Consider the following 21861-nt stretch of genomic DNA (forward strand, 5'->3'; position numbering starts at 1 on the left):
AGCTTTTCTTAATTTTACTGCTTACACATTATTTTATGCGCATGAGGGTTTTGCTTACATGTATATATGAGTACTGCATATGTGTCTGGTGCCCACAGAGGTCAGAAGAGGGCACTGGGTCTAATGGAACTGCAGTTAAGAATGTTAAAGTAACTGAACTATCATGTAGGTGGTAGGAACTTGAATCCCTGTCCTCTGGAAGAGCAGCAAGTGCTATTAACTACTAAGCCACCACTCCAGGCCCTGCGAGCGATTTTTAATGAGCACAAAAGTTTCAGCTGGAGAGGATGAGAATGTTTCTGAAGATTGGATGGTGCCAGTGAATATACCTGATGCCATCGAGCTGTACCCTAGGACAGTCAAGTTGACATATTTCACATTATGTATATTTCACCATAATTTAAGACATTTAAAAAGGCATCAAGTCTTGGCTGATGACACTTCTCATGCTGGCTCAGTGTACATACTTTAACACGGTGGTAACCTATGCCTGGTTTTGCAAACGGGGCACGGCTCACAACACTGCATTAGCTCTTAGTAACTGTCTTTTAAAGAGCAGCTGGCAACGTGACAGTGGCTTTCTCATGTGCTACCTACAGTCTACAAGCTGCCAGCTGCAGGTAGAGGTGCACCCTTTATTCTTATGACTGGAACATGAATTAAGTTCTTGATACAATAACTTCTTAGAAGACTTAGTTTTAATATTGCTTCCCTCCCTTTCCCCCATGAACATGACACAAAAGGTTTTCAGGCCTGCCCACCCCTTGTTTCAAGTATGAGCTCCAAAACTAAGGAGGCTCAGGCCCCTTGTGAACACCAAAGCACCGCATTTCTGACTAGGAACTTCCCATTCCAACCTAGGCAATGTTCTATTAAGCAGAGCATTGCATCCTGCCGCAGAATCAACTCTACGGTACAAACAGGACATTTCCTTTCATTTTTTCCCCTAGTATGGCTGCTTCTCAGGGGAGGGAGATTGAAGAGGACACTTCTGAAGCCCGAGTTCCTCTTTCTGCTTCTGTGGCTTTTACTTCCTCTGGCATCAGAAATCCCCAAGTGCTGCTAATACTTTCTCCTCTTCCTCTCCTTGGCCTGCTTTTGTCCCTCCCTCATCTCCCAACATTTCTGAGTTCTTCCCCATCTCCTGCTCATGCCAGTTTCTCTGTGAGACTCATTTCCCACAGGGTGCTGGCAGGCTGTCTTTGTACCATATAGCTCTACTCTCTACTCCCAGTGTGGAGTTTTACCTTCACAGTCTTTGGTACAACTGCATAATGCAGACCTTGGGGTGGGGGTGTCAACCTCAAGGGTGACCACCCTCTGGGTGATGTCACTTGTTCACTGCTACCTCTGGCTTCTCAAAGAAAAGTCCATGGGGACAACTTTAGCTCTCACTGGGGCTGTGAGCCACAGCCCATGCATTGGGTAAGCTGCCTCTGAAGACTTTACAACTGCAATCATATAGGGCATGGTGGTACAGACTTGTAATCTCTGTACCTCAGAGCTAGAAGGAGGCAGGATTACTGTAGGTTCCAGGCCAGCCTGGACTACAGAGCAAATATCCAGCTGGAGACACATAACAAAAGCCCATTTCCAAAAAACCAAAGAAGCAAACACACTGGGGAAACAGTTCATCCTTTCAGAGGGCCTGTGCTCTTATAGAAGATCAGAGTTCAGAACCCAGCACCCATGCTGGGTGGCTCACAAGTAGCTGTAACTTCAGCCTCAGGATGTCCTCTAATGTCCTCTTCTAGCATCCCAGGGTTCCTGTGTTCACAGACCCTGTACCCCCATACACATAATTAAAAAAAATAAAATAATGTTAAAAATAAGCCCACTATCATCAACAAGTTCAGTCAATGGGCTAGGAGTGGAGGTCTTGTCCTGGGTTCCATGTTTTGCACCAGAAACAAAACAATCTTAAAAAAAACAAAAATAAAAAAGCAATCCCATCTTCTACCAGCTTCAGATGCCACCTCGGTTGATTGTTCAGGGGACTCTGCCCTTTGCAGTTAAAATCATCTCTTCGGATTTTCATTCTGAAGCTCTGGTGTGATGAAACCTCAGCACACACATCCCAGTGTGCACAGTGGCCTGGTCATGGAAACTTTATTTCTATATTTCATACAGAAACAATCTCCTTGTCATCAGTCTACAAAGTTACTTTTGTCAAAGAACATAAGCCTATTTTCAACATCATCTTATTTCCCATTTAAAGTCCCAGATCGGGAGACTTAACCACAGGGTTTTTTTGTTTGTTTGTTTGTTTTTAAATTTCAGCTTATTTTTGAGGGTCTCCCTATTTGCTTTTCCCATGGTATGGTACAACTCTGGGGACTTGTACAATGATATCGAGGAGCATGGTGTATGATCCTCTGTCTGCTCACAATCACCTGCTATAAAGATGTCCACTCGGGTCTAGCAACTCTTGGATGCTTTGGGGCCAATTCTGGGTCATGGGAATCCTTGCCAACAACACAATCTACAGTCCCCTGTCCCGGCACTCCTGCCTTGTAGCATTTGTCTAGAGATGGTGAAGTACCTTGCCTTTTGATAAGCAGTGCACAGCAGCTTACCTTAAACTTTTAGCACCCCCAATTTCCCTCTTTCCTCATTTAGCCTCAGGGTTTCAAACAGCAAGGGAATCATCCATTCTGGTCAGGGACTAGTGTTTTTGACTAGTATGATCTTGTCAACTTGACCCACCTGGGAAGAAGGAACAACTTCTTCCTTCTGTCTGGAAGCACTGCCTCCATCAGACTGGCCTATGGGCATGTCTGTGTGGCACTGTCTTGATTTGTGATTGATGTGGGAGGGTCCAACCCACTATGGGCAGTACCATCCCTAGGCAGGTGGTGCTGGGTTGTATAAGAAAGCTGGCTGAGCACAAGAAGAAGGAGTAAGCAACGCCTTAACTTCCCTTGAGAGACATTTTTTCAGTCATGGCATTTGTCACAATGAAGAAAACTATGTGGACTGAGTCCTCTCCTTGTCTTTGTTTTTAAAATACACTTTAAAAATTTTTATATGCATAGATGTCGTCGTGCATATCTACATGTGTGCCACATGCATGCAGTGCTCAGAGAGGTTGAAAAAGAGCACTGGATCCTCAGGAGCAAGAGGTTCTGTCGGTTTCAGTTGCCATTCAGGAGCTGGGAGCCAAACCCGGGTCCTCTACAAGAGCACCAAGTGCTCTGATCTACTGAGTCCTTTCTTCAGTCCCTCCCCACTGTCCTTAAATAAATCCCTTAGCTGCCTCTGGTGAGCACTGACTGCCCTCTCTAGAGCTGACTTGAGAACAAGTCCAGGCACCTCTGCTTACCTCCAGCACTGAGCAGGGCCACACCTGAACAGTGAGAGCAGGGATCTGACTGCAGGCCATGCAGTCAGTGGGAGTTTTTGAACACAAGGGTGAATGTGATATTACAAATGACCTTGAGGCATCTGACTAAGGAAAATCTCCCTTCTGAGCAACATAACTACCAAGCCTTTATAAAAACCTGTACACATAAGCCCCTGTATTTCTCTAGGACTAGGTCAAGAGTTACAAAGACTGTTTTCTAGAAAAAAAAAAAATAGCATTTAACTTTACAGATTATAATCCTCCAACTGAAAGAAAGCAAGGAAGAAAGGAAAAAAGAAAGAAAGGGAAGAAGGGAAGGAGGAAGGGAGGGAGAGAGGGAGGGAAGGAGAAGTGAGGGAAGGAAGGAAGGGGGGAAGAAAGGAAGGAAGGAAGGAAGGAAGGAAGGAAGGAAGGAAGGAAGGAAGGAAGGAAGGAAGGAAGAATAAGAAGAATCCTCACATAGCACTGGATCCCCAGCCAGGCTCAAGTCTGGGGCTTGCTTTCCAATTTTTATGACCAAGAAAGTGAAGCAGAAGTTAATTACCAACAGTGACAGGGAATACATAACTTGGTTTTAGTTTGGGTTTTGGATTGGTCTGGATTTTGCTGAGTGAGTCAACAATCACCTGTTTCCATTCTGACTATTACTGCCGATTCTGTCTTTCTAGCCAACTTTTAAAGATGCCCAGGACTATGGCTGTGATAGCCCTGGGCATCTCATTCACTGGTTGACTCCTAGCACTTTGGAAAGAAATTTGCTTTGGAGATATGGATGTATATTCATATGTGAACTTAGTTCATATAAACTTTACATGCACTATCTGTTTGAACTCATCACAGCACCAAAAGTGGTAGCTTGTTTTTAAAATAAATAAATAAATAAATAGGATTTAAAAATAACAGCAATAGCTGACATTTACAGAGTGAGGAGTACTGTGCCAAGGACTTATTCCATGAGGAACTACCCAGTAGTTCTTTGGAAATGTGCGAGATACCTGCAACCAGCAGGTTGGGGGAACACCTCTCATTCTGCAAGTGTGCGTGTGTACATCAGTTCCTAGCATAACTTTTAGTGCTGCCTCTGAGAAACAGACTCAAACACTTATACAAACCAACCAAAGGAAGGACCACCACATGAACCAGTGGGAAAGGGAGGAGTTGTGAGGACTGCATATCTACCACAATCAAATGTTATAGGTCTCACTTGCCCAAGTTCTGGAATTACAGACACATGACACCACACCTAGTTTATGGAGTGCTCAAGATTGAATCCAGAGCATCATGGATGGTAGGTAGGCACTAAGATGCATCCCTATCACATAAAATATTTTGTTAATAAAGGCAGATGGTTTACAAAGTTTAGTGACAACTATTCTATATCACAGAGTGACTTTTAATACAAACCTGAAAATGTTCATTCTTTTACTTAACCCCTCTGTGTCTCTGTGCTCCTCTCCTCCTCTCTCTTCCCCTCCCTCCCCTGCCTCTCTCCCTCCCCCATTCTCTTTCGCCCCTCCCCCAAGACATGTTTCATATAGCACAGACTGATCTCTCCAGAGTAGCTATACAACTGATGATGACCTTGATCCTTTGGTCATGTGTCCATGTCCCTGGTGCTGATATTTCAGGCATGTATCATCATGCCCAGCTCTTTTTGGTAATAGGAACTGAACTGGGGTCTTCATATATGCAAAGAAGTCAAGCACTCTATCAATCAAATCCCCAGCCCCAGATCATGGACTTTGTCTTATCGCCAAAGATGAAAACCTATTAAAGTTCCCATACATTTTGAGAGATGTACCACTCTAGTCCTCCCTTGGCACAGGGCTCTGACTTTCTTATTCTACCACAGCCAGTTTTGTTTTTTTTTCCCCACGAGAGTCTTCATACATGCTCATCCCATGTCTGTATTAGGTTGCAAGTTAAATGTCCCCAACGGCCACTGCAAGCCACAGGCCTCAAGTAGGCCTGTCCTTTCTAGGATCCTGCATTAGGGGCCATGGCGCCTGTTACAATTGCTACTTAGGGTGTTTGTTCAGTGTCTTCCAAAGTAAACCATACTCTTTATGAGAACTTGATTGTCAATACTGCTCACTGAACAAAGAATGAAAGGGAGAACCAGCTTTCTCCCCACACTTACATCTTGAACCAGGAAATCGAGAGGTCCTCAGACGACCTCCTCACGGGACCTCGATCGACAGCTTTCCTAGCACTATCAGCCCTGTTCCAGAACCACCTCAGCCTTTCCTCCCAACTGTATTTGAAGCTAATGAATAATAATTTATAATGACAAAGAATAATGTGATTATTTTGTGAGTACCTGGCTTTTAAAAATCAACCCTGATCCACAGATTCATTGCACAGGAGAAGTTATTTGCTCCTCTTGCAGGGCTGGAGATTGAGCCCAGGACCTCACACATGCTGGTCAAGCATCCCACTGCTAAGCTACAGCCCCTGCCCACACATAGGAGTTCTTACATCTTAGGTCCTGAGCTGTGCAGCTTTCAACCCGTCCGAATAAGGGTTCTGCTGGCTTGATTCAGTTTCAGAATCTGCTGTGGAACAGTTACCAAACATGGGCAGAGAAGTCTCCCAGCAGGGGAAGGGGAGGGAGGACAGTTTCAGCTCCCAGTTATATAACCACAGAGGAGCATGCAAAGGCACAAAGCTCTGCCTCCCTTAAAAATAGTAAATTCTGAAGATGTCTAAAGACCAAATAGTAAGTGCATCTTACTTGCTGGGTTAATAGCTGGACTATGAGATTCCAGATATCAACACAATGTGATAGGTTTACATGGTTGCTACTTTAAATAACTTTAGACCCTTGATGACCTCATCAAGAAATATACGTGCTGTAGTTTTCAGAAACAGTGTAATAAATACCACTTCTCTTTCACTGACAATGAGTCACAAATGCTGACCTACAAATGGTGACCTACAGACTGTCCCCAAATAAGACACATTCCAATAGTTCATTTCTACGTCTGTTGTTAGGAGCTGGGAACATAGTTTCCCATAGAAACAATTTTAGACATGGTGGCTTTGATTGCCAGATATGCCCAAAGGAGCCCGTAAATAATTTTATAAAGGTAACACAATAAACTTTATAAATTTTATGAAAGTAGAACAATGCCTTTCTGTAAGAAAATTGTTTTCAACTTCCAAGTTCCAAGTTCTGGAACCCTCTTCTATTGGCCTGAATTCCAAAAGAAGGAGTGCTGAGGTTGGCAGGAGTATAGGGAGCCTGGGTGGAGTTTGGCCCCGAGGGCAGCCATGACAGTCACTCCAGCTATAGTATTTTTTTACTGGTGGGGATTTCTTTATCTCTGGCAAGAATCTGCTGTGTGACTGTTCTCTGCTGAGTGCATTCTCTGTGCTAGAGAACACTGTCCACATTATTTTGTCTAACTCTGCAAATACTCTGAACATCTCCTAAACCATTTTTACAGGCCTTTAAAAGGGGAACATGAAGGCTTGGGGGTGTTAAGTAATTTACCTAAACTCACACTTAGAGCTAGGACTGAGATCTACTCAACTTCTACTCCAGCTCCACTTGTTTCAGGTGTGAGGACCATGTTCCAGGGAGTAGCGGAGCATCTCCAACCGCTCACTGTGCAATTCTCTGTTCAATAGCTCTAATCATACCAGCAATCGAGCAAAAGACCACAGAGGCCATCTATACAGACAATGCAAGGATAAGGTTCTAGAAACCTAATGGCTACAAGACATTCCAACAGAACAGGGAAAGCCAATTTAAGGATGACAACTACTAGGTGACAGCTTCAGGCAGGTCATGTGAGCATGCACTACTGTAGAAGTCCCCTCGGAATAGACTGGACTGGAGTAAACTTTAAATGGGTGACCTTCAAAAGGTCTGCCTGCAGAGGGCTCAGGAAGCAACACTGGTATACTAACAATGCCCTAAGAAGAGACACAACTAATTTAACTGCTCAGCACTGCAGAGAATGGGGACAGGGGAAAGCTGGGATCAGAAGGAGCAAGCACCTCTAGAATTTCTGCTTTCAAATAATGTGTCCACAGGGAAGGGGAATCTCTCCCCATCAGCCTCTCCTGTTGATAGACTAGTAGTTATAACCATGCATATATTTGATTTCCTTGTATTAAGATACACTATATGGCCTGAAGACATTTTGAGCAATAATAACTTACTTTATGTGTATCAATTTTGTTATTTAAGATTATTACACTTGTTTAAAAGGTGTAGCTTCTACAATAAGTTCTGGTGAGTATGTGGGGAAAGGAGAACACTTATTCACTTTGGTAGAATTGCAAACTGGTGGAGACACTCTGGAAGTCAGTGTGGAAAATTCTTAAAAATCTAAGTTAAGTCTACCATATGACCCAGCTATATCACTCCTTATCATATACTCCAAGGCCTCAACATCCACCTGCATGGACACCTGCTCAGCTGGGTCACTGCTGATCTGTTCACAATAGCTAGGAAATAGAAATAACTTAAATGTTCTTCAGTTGGTAATGAAAATATAGCACATATATACTATGAAATACTATTCAGCTAAAAGAAAAATGAAATCTTGAAAACTTCAGGTTAATGGATGCACCCAGTAACTGTCACACTGGATGAGGAAACCTACATCTAGAAAGACCAACGTCACAGGCTTTCTCTCCTGGGGCTCCCAGCTCCAAATCCTCAGACGTGAGTGTACAACATAGAGTAACTACAGAAACCAGGGAAGACTAAAGGGACTGTTGGGATGGTGGGTTTGGGAAATAAAAAGCAGGTTATATGAAGGGGAAATGGAAAATTGGAGGAGAATTTAACTGGGAGTGGATTCGGACAATACAGAGGAAGAGGAGGAGAGGAATAAATAACACTAAGGGTGAATGAAAAACTCATAGGGATTGTACTATTTTATATTTGTCTAAAGTTACTATATTTATAATTATATCTATATTCATATGGAGAGGGGCATATATATATATATATATATATATATATATATATATATATATAATACGTATCAACACACAATAATTTTTTAAAATAGTGCCTTAAATTTAAGAAAGAGATGAGACATGAGAGGGGGTGAAGAGGGAAAATAACATATAGTAAACATATAAAATTTAAAAATAAATGCAATAAAACTAAAGGTTATGGCTTTTCTAAATAAGTATCAAGTCCTGGGGTCCAGTAACTTCCAAAAATGCACTCACTCAGAGTTGGTGCTGTAGCTATAGATCCAGACCCTTAAAATGAGTCTAGCTTTGTGAGTTTTGCTCCCACCCAACAATGCTGTAACAAGTTCCCCTAGGCTTCCTTCATACTTTAATCTTAAAAAAAAAAAAAAAAAAACATTTGTGCATATATATGTGTGGGCACATACATGTCAAAGTGTACATGCCAGAACAACTTTCAGGAGTTGGTTCTCTCCTTCTACCCTGGGAATCCTAGGGATCACACTCAGGTCAGCAGGCTTGAAAGGAGGTGACTGAGCCATCGCCAAAGCCCTTTATATACTTTGTTATAGTAACTATTATTCGCCTGATGTAATTGTCCTCTCTGAGGCTTACTGTCTCCTTCTGCTAACCTTGGCCTAGTCCTGGAAACTTCTAGAGTCCTAACAATCTTACTAGGTCTAGAATATTTTCAGCCTTTGAGACTTACTGCTGAATAAGCTCACACTTTCTAGTTCTTTCTCAACTGTGGCTGGCTGGTTCAGTTCAGCTGTTCTGGCTCAAAGTCCTCTTCAAGCTGACTGATTGAAATGGGCTTCTTTCTCAGCCTCTGACTGATTGCTCTGCTTGGCCTCATACTAACTCTGGCAATCTGTTCTATTCTTCTGGCTCCTTCTCATTCTTTGGCTCATTCCGTCTTTACCTGTTTAGCTTGCTCTCTCTTCAACCTGTCCCTATAACTGTCCAAGTGAAACTACCTCCTCTCTCCCTTTGCACTGCTCCCTCTTATGTTGCCTGTCTGTTCTCTCTTCTCCTGAGAGTCAGGCATATTCTGTTCTGTCAACTCTTTCTCTGATTCGTCACTTTGTCTGCCACTCCATTAGATGTCACTTTCACACATGGGTGCTTCATTCTACAAACTAACTTTACCTTTATTGTTTGAGATTAAAGGTGTGTACTAAGGGCGTGTCTGTATTCTAGCCAGTAAAGGTGTGTGCTAAGGGGCTGAGCCAGACCACAACTAGAACCAGGTTTGTTTTTCAGTAACTATCACAACCTCGGGGTTAACAGTGTGATCTTATATCTTGCCACAATACTTCATACTACCTTTGAACCTGCTCGTTTACATTTGCATCACCAGTATCTAAACCAAGTTTTACAAAGATGAGCCAGTAAATGCCAAACATTCTGAATAGTGGAGAAAAGCATCAAATATATGTGGGTAACGTGCAAGAAATGTCCTGAACAACTTCACTGATCCTTAAAGTAACAGGACAATAAGGGAAGAGATGGCATTTTTCTTATTTGGAAAATTAAGTGTAATGAAACAATGTGGAGATGTGTCAAGAAAAATATCAGGCAACACAGGAATCAGACACTGGGAAGAGATGCTGAAGCATCCTGCTAGCACCCAGCAGGTCTGTCATCAGCAACAGTGGAGTCTGGTCTAGAATAGAAGTGGGATGAAAAGGACGGTGGTGAGATTGAGAAGTCCAACTGTGCAGGAAAGGCTCAGATTAAAGCAAAACACAAAATACTACTAGGGCAAATCAAGTAAAGTGTCGTTGAGTGAGGAGGAGGCCTGAGTGGCAACCATTTGACACAGTTGAAAAGACTGAAGGGAAAAACTGCCTCAACAATAACAGCTGCCTGATAGTCTGCTGGAATCAGGCCAGTTATAAGTTACAGTACAATTGCTGATAGCAGCTGTGAGAGGCCATTTGAGGCTGCAGATTAGCATGTAACCCTTTCATGTCAAATACTGGGTGAGGTGCTCCGGGCCTACAGGGCCGAAAGGGATGAAAATCAACATGGTCTTGGGGAGCTTCTGCCAAACAGTGGGAAAGCCGTCTGTCTTTCAGATTATATTTGGTTCTAATGTTCTAGTCTGATTTCATTTTTTAAAGGTTTATTTATTTATTTTATATGAGTACACTGTAGCTGTCTTCAGACACACCAGAAGAGTGCATCAGATCCCATTACAGATGGTTGTGAGCCACCATGTGGTTGCTGGGAGTTGAACTCAGGACCTCTGGAAGAGCATTAACTACTGAGACATCTCTCCAGTCCCTCGTCTTATTTCTAAGAGAATCTTATAATACACTTAACACTGCGCATATGATCACTGTCACTGCTGATGTCCATCTGCTAGAAAAGCTGAAGCACCTCCTCAGACACTTGATCATGGTTAAGCAAAAGAATTGTGATATGTAGACACTGTATTCCCTAAAGTCATACTGCATGAAATATTGACACAGTTCCAAAAAAGAAGCTCCTCTTCTGGATTCATTAAGGAAAACACTACTATTATTTTATATGCCTTTTTTTGTTTGTTAAAAAGAATGAAATGGGCCATTTCAATCCCATTTCAAATTAACTTTATTGAAGTATTTGCAAAAGCAGAATATTTTGTTCCAGTTGACCTAAGAATTAAACTAATAGCAGTGATGGAAATTCACTGAGCAAGGTCAAACCAGTCAGATGTGGGTCTCCAGAGCTCATCCAGCCTTGGAAACAAACACAGGCAAAAGGCAGGTTATTTAAACAATGCTAACAACCACAACTGAACCAAAAAATGTACATCTGTTCGATTTAAATGACTTAAAAGTTCCCTTAGCTACTTTTCAAAATGTTATGAGAAACACGATGCCTTCCAAGTCCAGGCTTCCAAAGTAACTCAGGCTTTCTGCATCAAATGCAGTCTCCATGGTGCGAAGAAGTGACTTGAGAGTGTTTTCAGAAAGTACTTGGGCTTTAAATTCCGAGCACCAATCTTCAGCCTAGTGACCATGGAAAATCATATGTTTACTTTTCCACTAATGAAACCTAACTAAATACAAAATTGTCCACAATAAGAGTCCCAGCTGACTTTAAAAAAAATCTTTTAAATAAACAAAACAATTTCTTAGAGATCAACTACTTGTAGATGGCTTTTCTGTGGAGATGGTCAAGGCCTGAAGTCATGCCCTTCCTCTTCTCTAGACCTCCACTCCGCCCTGCCTGTCTCCTGCTCCTTTTAGAAGATTAATTCTTCATGAGTAAGAATTTTTTTTGGTCAAGGAATTCATTCTCAGAACTCCCACAGATGTGCCAAGAGATATGTTTAGAAATGTTCTTTCAATATAGTCTGAAATAAGATGAAAACCAAATGTCCACCAATCTTGGCTCAACAAATTTCCATTATGTCTTCATGAGACACAGTAGAGAGCAAGTGAGTGAATTAAACTGTGGTCTCACCTGTGATGATATCTACCACATCCTCGGTGGAACAAACAGTATCAGTGATACACATGGAGTGACTAACTTTTGTTTTCGTTGTTTCAGAATTATAGTTGAATACTACAGGAACAGAATGTTCCCAATATTGCACAAACTGTTTAGGAACACATGAAATGATAAAATACCCAAATATTTTTTAGGAAGCAAACATGAGTACTAAATTTATAAAAAAAATGTTTCGTAAGAACATTGTAAGTACACTCAACATCATATGAAGACAACAACTCTCTGCAATCAAGAGAATTTTCTGCGAGGGAAATATGGATGGTTATACAATAAGAAACACATTAATACCATTTTACCTCAGTGGATTTAAGAAGATCATAACATTTTCCAGACAGAGAGGAAGAAAACCCTTTGACAAACTCAATAGGCATTCTGTCTAAAAATACTCAAAACATAAATAAACAAAAAGTTCTTCTATGGTTATAATCATGAAGAAACCTGTTAGGAGCCATGCTGCGTTTGCTGAAGTAGCTATACGTTCGCCATTATAAGATGGCGCTGGCTTCCTGTTCCTGGTTCTTCTTGGCCTTGGTGTCTGCAGCTGTGCGCACGCGTAGGCGCGAATTTTCCCACTGATAGTACTATCAGTGGATATGTAAATGAGACCCCAGTCTGTAAGCCAATGAGGACAGATCATGTCTCTTTGATAGTATATAAGTCAGTACATTCTGGGGCTTGGGGTCCTTCCTTTGTTCTCCATCTTGCATCCTTCTAACTAAAAGAGCTGTAACAATAAAAGACGCTGTCAGAAGAATCTTGAGTGTGATGTGCTCCTTATCGGCGAGGTAGCGTGTCGCAGAAACCAACTTGATACTGACCAGGAAGCTTCCTCCTCGATGGCCAGCCTTCATAGTACTGGAAGGTGCTATGCAGGCTGCTTAGAGAAAAAAAAGTCATTACAATCTTACCCAGCTGTGAACCCTGTGAATTGAGTAAGCTGGCAAACTATGCCCATAGGTGCAATAATGGTACAGATGTTATGGGAGTAACCCACCACTTTGTTTGGATTTAATGCCCATTCCACAGAAGAAATACCTGGTACTATAAAACTGGCCAAGAACCCATGCTTGCAAGCATCACATTTTGCTCAACGAACATAGCATCAAACCAGCACCTGAACTCATATCTCTATATGCAGGAGGAAGGTCTTATCTTGGAGCTGGGCATAGTGGTGCATGCCTTAAATCCTAGTACTTGGGAGGTGAAGGCAGGTAGATCTCTATACATTCAAGGTTAGCCTGGTTGAAATAGTGAGTTCCAGGACAGCCAGAGCTACATAGTGAAACTGTCTGAAAAACAAACAAACAAACAAACAAACAAAACAAGCAAAAACCCCAAAGAAGAAAAAGGAGAGGGAAGGAGGGAAGGAAGGAGAGAAGGAAAGGGAAGAGAAAGGAGGGAAAAGGGAGAGGGAGAGAGAGAGAGAGAAATAAAGATACAGAAAGAGTGACACAGAGAAAAAAAAAGAGAGACAGAGAGAGAAACAGAGAGAAAGAGACGGAGAATACCTCACCAAATACCAAGCAGATGCTGGCACTGTGCCTCTTCCCAGACTCTAGTACCATGAGCTAACTAAATCTTCTTTCTAAATTACCTAGAGGGTTGAGTTTGGATGTACAGATAACGGACTAGGGCAACAAGCATAAACTTACACACAGGCGCCTGATGAGGAGCTTCTACGTGCTAGCATTTGAACTCCCCCAGGTTCAATCCTCATTACCACAACAACTAATAAAATTAGATTAATATGCAAAACCAATCACTTTTAAGCATGTAAATAATGCCAGGATAAAATGCAAGAGAAAATTCCTCGTAGATGGAAAAAAAAATAAATACCCCAAATACACTTAAGGACCATAAAAATACAAGGGAAAAACAACAAAATTACTATTACTGGAAGAACACCAAAGAATACTTGACTACAGAAACATCCTTTTTTTCTTAGATGAGTTGCTCTGAGTTAATCTACAAATTTAATGCGAAATGTCAAGAAGCTTTCTGGACTTGAAATTAATGTTCAATTTCAAGTAAATTTGTCAACTTTGGACTTAGGGAAGAATGAACTGTGATCAGGGAGGGTGCTGCTGGTGGTGTTCCTCTGGGGAATGAACTCTCTTCCTTAGAATCTTAGAGTCAGTGCCATTCTCCACCCCTGGTTTGCTGCCAGTAGTATTATTAATCATCCCGTTTCCAAAAGAAGCTGAAAAGTCTCAATTTTAATGAGACACCATGTAGCCTGAATATGTTAGCGACTGATTTAAAATAAAATAGGGGCTGAGGCTGTGGATCAGTGTTAGAGCACCTGCTATGCATGCATGAGGACCTAAGTTCAGATTCCCAGCATGTATCTGCAACCTCAGCACTTTGGGGCAGAGACAGGTGGAGAGGGCTGGGACGGGGTGGGAGTGTCAATGGCCAGCCAATAGATGAACAGTAAGCTCCAAGTTCTGTAAAGAGACCCTGTCTTAAGAAAACAAACAAACAAAAACAGGGCATACAGTCGGGAGAGGGAACTTGTAGAGTCTACCTCCAGTAGAAAGACAGGGCATTAAGTGGAGGGATGGGGTTGCCACCCTACAGTGAAAACTCTGACCCAGAATTGTTCCTGTTTAAAAGAACCGCAGAGACAAAAATGGAGAAGAGACTGAGGGAAAGGAGGTCTAGTGAGAGGCCCAAATTGGGATCCAGCTCAAGGAGAGGCTCCAAGGCCTGACACTGTTACTGATGCTGTAGTGTGCTTACGGACAGGAGCCTAGCATGACTGCCCATGAGAGGCCCAACAAGCAGCTGAAAGAGTCAGATACTCACCCAACCAATGGACAGAAACTGGGGACCCTTGTGGTTGAATTAGGGAAAAGCTGGAAGAAGCTGAGGAGGAGGGCGGCCCTATAGGAAGACCAGCAGTCTCAATTAACCTGGACCCTCAAGATCTCTCAGATACTAAGCCACCAACCAGGCAGCATACACCAGCTGATATGAGGCCCCAGACACATATATGGCAGAGGACTGCCTGGTCTGGCCCCAGTGAAAGAGAGACTTGAGGCCCCAGGGAGTGGAGAGGTCTGGTGGGGTTGGAGTGGGGGTGTGGTGGGGTGGGTATGGGATGAGGAACAGTCAGAGGGCAGACGGGGAGGAGGGGGATAATGACTGGACTGTAAAAAAAAAAGATAAAATATAATAATTTTAAAAAACAGGGCACATAGGGAGATAGGGACAGAGAAAGATACTTGGTATTGACTTCTGTACACACACATACACACACACACACATACACACACACACACAATGAATGGTTGGGTGAATTAAATCCATTTTTGTAGATCACATCTAGTCTACATGCTGCCAAGGTTTAGCTTTTGTTGGAAATAAGCAAACTTTTTTCTGTAAAAGGTCAAAAAGCAAATATTTTTGGCTTTATAATCTACTCATAATCTCCATTTTACATTCTTATTTATAACTTAAAAAGTACAAAAGACAGTAAAATAAGGTATGTGTGTAACTTTGAATTTACCTTTCAGGGTGATAGTTTACCAACTTACGTTCACCCTGAAATTCAACCTCCAGTACCCCAGAAGAGTCCAGCACCTGACTGACTGACCTCTTGTCACATCGTCCTCATTTTCTTAGAGGCCAGTCTTGGGTAAGTATATTATGCATAATCCACTAAGTGGGGCAGCTCCTCCTGGCATAGAAACATCTAGGAAGCTGCTCTCTGAATTGAGCGCCCGGATCGCTGGGAGACAAGGCTCTACCATTTGTTATTCTTCAGCAGCCTCAGCTCCCACCATTGTGCTAAGAAGCACTCGTGCCTCTGCTGGGCCTGCCAGCTGTATTTATTTTCTAGCTCCCTAAAGATATATATGATAAAGTTAAGAGTAGTAGCATCCACCGGAGGCAGACCAAGAACTTATACACTACCAGTGACATAACAAACATCAGAGGGAAACTCATATACACTTCATTTAGCACAGAGTCCTTGGCCCCTGTCCAATCTCTACAGGTCATTTCAATGATGTGATCTGACCTGGGACAATGATGAGACTTGTCAGAATACAAGTATTCTGTACAATTATTTTCCTTTTAGAATCTCTTAAAATTGGAACAGATACTATTTGAGAGATAGATATACAAGATAACATATGAAGGAGGTTGGGTAGGTGGATATCAGCTCTCCAATACTTTAAAGCTTCAGGACTCACTGAAGATACCAAGATTCCCAAGGACTGCAGGATTTATTCAGTTGAGCTAGGTCCTAGATCACTTGTAACATGATTCCAGGCCAACTCAAGTTGTACCTCAGACATCTTCAGTTTGGCAAAAAAAGCAGCCTAAAACTATCAAATCCCCTAGAGTGCTCCTGAACCAATGGCCTAGTCTCCAGCTCTTCACAACAGTGAAACCTAAAGTATTCTTACAGCTTAACAGAACTGGTCAGGTATTCTCATAGTGTTCTGGTTTTTAAACAGCCATCAAAAAGATCAGGTATAAAATCTGTAATAGACTTTACTGTATTTATGAAAGGGTAATAAAACTAAAAATTTACCATTTCCTAGTTATTTCCCTACATTTTGTTACCAATACTGTTCTTTAGATTATTTGTATCTACTGCATACGAAGGGTGGAAATATCACATGAACTAGACATGAGGTACATGCCTGTAATCTCAACATTTATGAGGTTGAAGCAAGAGAACCAAGAGTTCAAGGTCACCCTCAACTATATAAATTGAGGCCAGCTGGGCTATGCACTTGGTACATAAGCCTGAGTTCAATCCCCAGAATTCACATTTAAAAAACAAAACAAAGCAAAAACAAAAAACAAAAGCAAACCAAAAACACTGGCCATGGTGGCATGTGGCTACAAGCCAGCAGTCTGCAGCAAGATGGGAAATAGACACAGAGGAGTTACCTGGAGGCTCTTAAGAAGCAGGGAATACAAGGAGAGACAGAAACAACAAGAGACTAACTCAACAAGGCAAGTAGGTGAGAGCCGATCCTCCGAGCTGCCCTAGATCTATACAGTGTATACCTGTGGCATGCCCTGCCTGCCCCCATAAATAAAATGTTTTTAAAACTTCCAGAAATGACAAGAACACTACACGAGAGCATGCCACACCTAGGTGGCATGCCACCTTCCTCCTTTCTGCACTACCATCCCATTGTCAGGATGAACCACCTACAGGCATATTTGTAACACAACAACACAACGAACACTGTGTTCAGTGGCCAAGCCTCCTTCAGAGTCATCTATTAACCATTTACCAGTGCATTTGTGGCTGAGGGAGGGCCACAATCTCATTAGTTCATGAATGCTCCCCACCTGACTCCCTTCCTACCATCCTCCTGAAGATCCAAATCACGAGTTACCTGCTTTCAAAATAGCACCTCAGCAATTAGGAGGAAAAGGCTTTTTTTTGACTATAGAAACACTTTAAACAGGGAAGCAATAAATTAGTAAGTTAGTTCTGAAAACTCTCAAGAATGTCCATGTTTAGTACTGTATAGTATTGTATTTTTTTTTTAAATTTTTTTTTTTTTAATTTTCTTTTGCAGCCCAGGCTGGTCCCAAATTCACAGCAATCCTTCTGCCTCAGTATCCCAAGTGCCATGACTAAAAGCATGAGGGACCACGCTAAGCTCTATTCTTTTATTTCATACATCAAATTCTTCACCTAGTAAAAAGATCTGTTGCCCTAGCAACATAAACTGGCTCCAAGAACAAAGGTGGACCCATCTGCACCGCCCACAACCAGGAAGGGATTAAGTAGGCCCAGAGCAACTCCTGAAAACACAAAGGCCTGATTCACTAGCAAATGGCCTGGACGCCATTTGGGTCATTTCAGACATATGGAGCACTTGGCTCAAGTAACTTAAAGAAGACCAAAGTTGAACAGTGTGACGATATTAAGGCATGTGTAGTGGACCCTGCCATACTGGCTTTTGTCTTTTAATTTATAGTGTCTGCAAATACTTCAAATGACTAAGCTAAACTTTTTCTTTTTTTAAAAAAAAAAAAATAGGTTGGCAGAGAATCACAATGTTTTATGTGCTCTAAGAAACAGAGACATTTCATCTTCTGAAAGGGCATAAATTAAGATAGTGGGCCATGGGCTTGTTCTTTCCAGCAGAAAGGTACTAAGCATTAGAAGAAAGCAGTCTCCATGTCTGAGGAATTATAATTCTAAATTGAAGGTACAACAATTTGCTGCACTTTCTCATTTGAAATTTGCAAAGATGTAGCAGCAAACTGAATGCCAGTCATAAATGCTTCCACCAAGTATTGCAATAAAGTGAAACAACCTTTTGGGTTTAAAGGTTATTTCTGTCTCTTTCTCTCTCTGTCTTTGATTCAGTATTTAGTATTTGAATGAAACTTAGACATTCTATCATGTTGTCTTTGCTCTTGAAGAATCCCATGTACACCTGACTTAACTGGGATGGGTGGCTTTGTTTGCTCCACTCTGCTTTAGTGAGTACTGTGGGAGACAGTTACCAAAAAGCAGAAAACATCCTTTATTTAAAGCTACAAAATGATAAACAATTAACAGATAGATGATAATTGGGTAACATTAGTTAGATGTTTAAAATGTGACATATTCACAAGCTCACAGACCCTTGTTCAGCACCAAACATTTTAGTCTATGTAGTCAAAGTCTTCTGGAATTCCAAAGTTTTTATCAATTTTAGTTTCTTCAAACCCAAATTTTCTTTTGGCCCAGGATCTTATTGCAAATATGTTATCTAAAAAAAAAAAAAACCAGAAAAATATTTTTGAGAATTAAACACACAATCATAAAACATCCCAATCTAATTATTTGTATCCATGCTGACTCTCAGATATATTAAAATAAGTGGTTTGCTCCTTAAGAATGCTGAGGGAGAACATTACAGACAGGACAGCTTCCTGGAGTCTCTCACATTTCTACAGAGGCCAGGCTCCATTCCCTCAACAATTTCAGCTGCTCTTGCTCTCAACGGGAGCACTTTTTCTCCAGACCTCTGTCCTTCCAGTCTGAGTAATAGCTTCCAGACAATCAGGCCAGCCTGAGGGACTAGGTGAGAGGGGTGAAAAGGGTTCTCCTCTTAAAATAACACAGAAACAGATGTGTCCTCGGCATACTTACCGTGAATTTGTATTGTACTACTGAAAAAAGGGTTGTACCTGGTTAAAGAAGTTTACCCTGAAGGGGAAACCTCCAATTGTATAAAAGATTTTGAGATAAGGATCTTTACCCCAGTGCAGTAACAAAAGCGAGGCAACGCCTACCACTCAAGCATCACTGCTTGGCAGCAAGGACTGCAGGACAGCACCAGTGTTCAAAGGCAGCTGCCCCACCGCATAAGAATGACAGTCTTCCTCAACCCCTCAATCTATATATTTCTCGTAAATTACATTAACATTTAATTAAAATGCTTTCCACAAACACAACAACAATGGTGCAGGTTTTCCAAGTCTTTTAGAGTATAGTGCATTCATAGTAAAAAAATGAATAAAAGATGCAAGACCTTCCAAGCACTGAGGCCATATCATGCCATTCCTCCTCCTGGCCACCAACCACCCAGCTTACAATGTTCTAGAAGCAGAATCTCTGAAACAAGATTACTGACTTAAAATGAAGTCATTAAGGTAAACCCTAGCAAAACCTGACTGTATCTTTATAATTAAGACATAAAGAGAGATAGACCATTGGTTGGCAGGAAAGAAGATGGGAGGACTTAGAAGGCAGCCATGTACAAGGCAGAATGGCCTAAGAGGAAACAGGACCCAAGCCTTCAGATTGCTGAGAGTAGTCATTTCTGCTGTTAAATTACTCTGTAGTCTATAATCTACCATCCTGCAAATCAATACATGGAACTGGAGCTTTCTTTGATAAACTATTCCCATGGACTTGTTTCTAAGTATTAAATAAATATAAATTTGGAATTCAATTTTCTTTCTAGAATAAATACTACTACCTCATGTGAAACGAACAGTACTGTATCCTAGCTGGAAAGAAAGGCACTGAACTGAATAGTCTTTTGGTCTGGTTAGTATTGTATACATATACATACACAGGCACACGCACATACACACGCACACACACAAGTATGTGTGTATGTCTGTATATGTGTGTTTGTATATGTATATATAATTCTTTAAAGAATCAATCGTGCTAACAAAATATCACTGTTTTTATAAGAATGTGTTATAGAAACCTAACAATAGAATTTTTAAAAATCTATTCCTCATAGCAACCTAAAATGAACCTTAATTTTTCATAACTTGAGAATGTTTTCCAAACATGAGATACTCCAGGATCTGCTAAGGTTGTGTTAATTTATTAGTGTCTGCAGTCAGCAAAGCCCGGCTGATTCCAAGAATCACAGAGACTACAGGATGTGCAGAATATATGCCTTCGAGATGACACAAGAAGAAACACCATTATTGTAGCTCCAAACAATTCTAAAATTGTATGTATGTCAGAGGAAAAAGAGGAAGTATTACATGCCTTCTAGGAAGGGCTACACGAATGTGGAAGAACTTCCAGGAAACAAGGACACACAGCAGAGGTGCTTGTGGGATGAAGCTGTGAACCTGAGTCAAGAGAGGAGAAAAGAGGTACCAAAGCAAGATATTCAGCATCTCTGAAGAAAGGAGCTTCTGGTTCACATTAAGGACAAGAAAACATCCAAACACTAAAAACAAAAGATGCTGGTCAACACCTTCCTCAGGCCACTGAAGGTCTGCCTTCTTAAAACAGTGCTATATCTCCTGAAAATACATTCCCTATCAAATAATTTTCCAAATGCATAGAATTTTATGAGTGGGTAAAGACCACTCTTTTAAAAGAAACAACATTAGTACCTATAGAATTCCTGTTAATTCATATGGTTTTATACTTAATATCAACATAGGAATAAGGTGGGCAGGATTTTTTGCGGTGAACTCTATCCACCTCATGCACTAAGATGTCTTTTGATTCGAAGGACAGAAAACAAAGTCTCTACTACCTGAATTTATTATGATGTAACTTGTTAAATAAGATGTAAAGTGTCAAAAAACTTTAACAAGATAGCAGTTCATTCACATTTAAAACCTTGGGCTAGCTCTCATTCTATAAACTAAAATATTGAATTCTTAGACAATACTCTCTTTTAAAATATTATATATTTTGATTTATGGTTTTGTTTTTATGGGATTTCTGTGTGTGCAAATGTGTCTCTATGACTATGTGTTTGAATTTTTTCTTTGGTTTTTCTTCTGTTTGTCTGTTTTGTCCTCTTCTAGTTGGTTTTTATTTTATCATCATTTTCTTAGATGTCTCTATGTATCCTAATGAGAGAGAAAAAGAAAGGATATGGATTTAAGTGGGTGGGGAAGTAGGAAGAATTCTAGGAGGAGTTGGGAGGGAACCATAATCAGAATATATTATATTCTTAAAAGTTGATCAGTGGTACATACCTTTAGTCCCAGCATTGGGAAGGCAGAGGAAGGTAATCTCTAAATTCAAGGCCAGCCTGGTCTACAGAGTACAACCAGGACTACACAAAGAAACTCAAAAAACAAAATAAAACACTATGTATTTATTATACATAAAAACAAAATAAAACACTATGCTATTTATTATATTGTGGTGGTTTGAATAGGTATAGTCCCCATAGACTCATGTGTCTGAATGCTTGGCCCATAGAGAGAAGCATTTTTAGGAGGTGTAGCCTTGTTGAAAGAAGTGTGTCACTTTGGAGGTAAGCTTTGAGGTCTCTCATATACTAAAGCTATGCCCATGCCCAGTATGGCACACAGTCTCCTTCTGTTGCCTGCAGATTGAGATGTAGAACTCTCAGCTCCTCCAGCATCATGTGTACCTGTATGATGCCATGCTTCCTGCCATGATGATAATAGACTAAACCTCTGAAGCTGTAAGCCAGCCCTAAGTAAATGTTTCCCTTTATAAGAGTTGCCTTGGTCCTGGTGTCTCTCCCAGCAATAACACCCAAACTAAGCCTGGAGTATGTGTTTGCATGAGTTTATTTATACCACATGCATACAGGAGCCTTTGGAGGCCAGGACAGTGTGTTGAGTACTTTAGAACTGGT

The 21861-nt window shown here is 41.2% G+C and overlaps 1 protein-coding gene across 2 annotated transcripts in view; it reads right to left on the reverse strand.

The window, feature by feature from the left end:
• Window positions 1-10789: 10789 nt before the first annotated feature.
• Window positions 10790-21861, reverse strand: part of Mnd1 (meiotic nuclear divisions 1) — a 77137-nt gene continuing 66065 nt past the window's right edge. The window contains exons 8-9 of one of the 2 annotated variants that reach the window (XM_034500868.2): window positions 18398-18525; window positions 10790-12659 (exon numbers count right to left, since the gene is read on the reverse strand). In XM_034500868.2, the coding sequence (XP_034356759.2) occupies window positions 18419-18525 (107 nt within the window). In that variant the 3' untranslated portion in view covers window positions 10790-12659; window positions 18398-18418. Of the gene's footprint in view, window positions 12660-18273; window positions 18526-21861 lie in introns of those variants that run through there. The other variant, XM_034500867.2, reaches the window with a different exon arrangement.

The sequence above is a fragment of the Arvicanthis niloticus genome, chromosome 4 (genome assembly GCF_011762505.2).
Source record: "Arvicanthis niloticus isolate mArvNil1 chromosome 4, mArvNil1.pat.X, whole genome shotgun sequence".
Lineage (NCBI taxonomy): Eukaryota > Metazoa > Chordata > Mammalia > Rodentia > Muridae > Arvicanthis > Arvicanthis niloticus.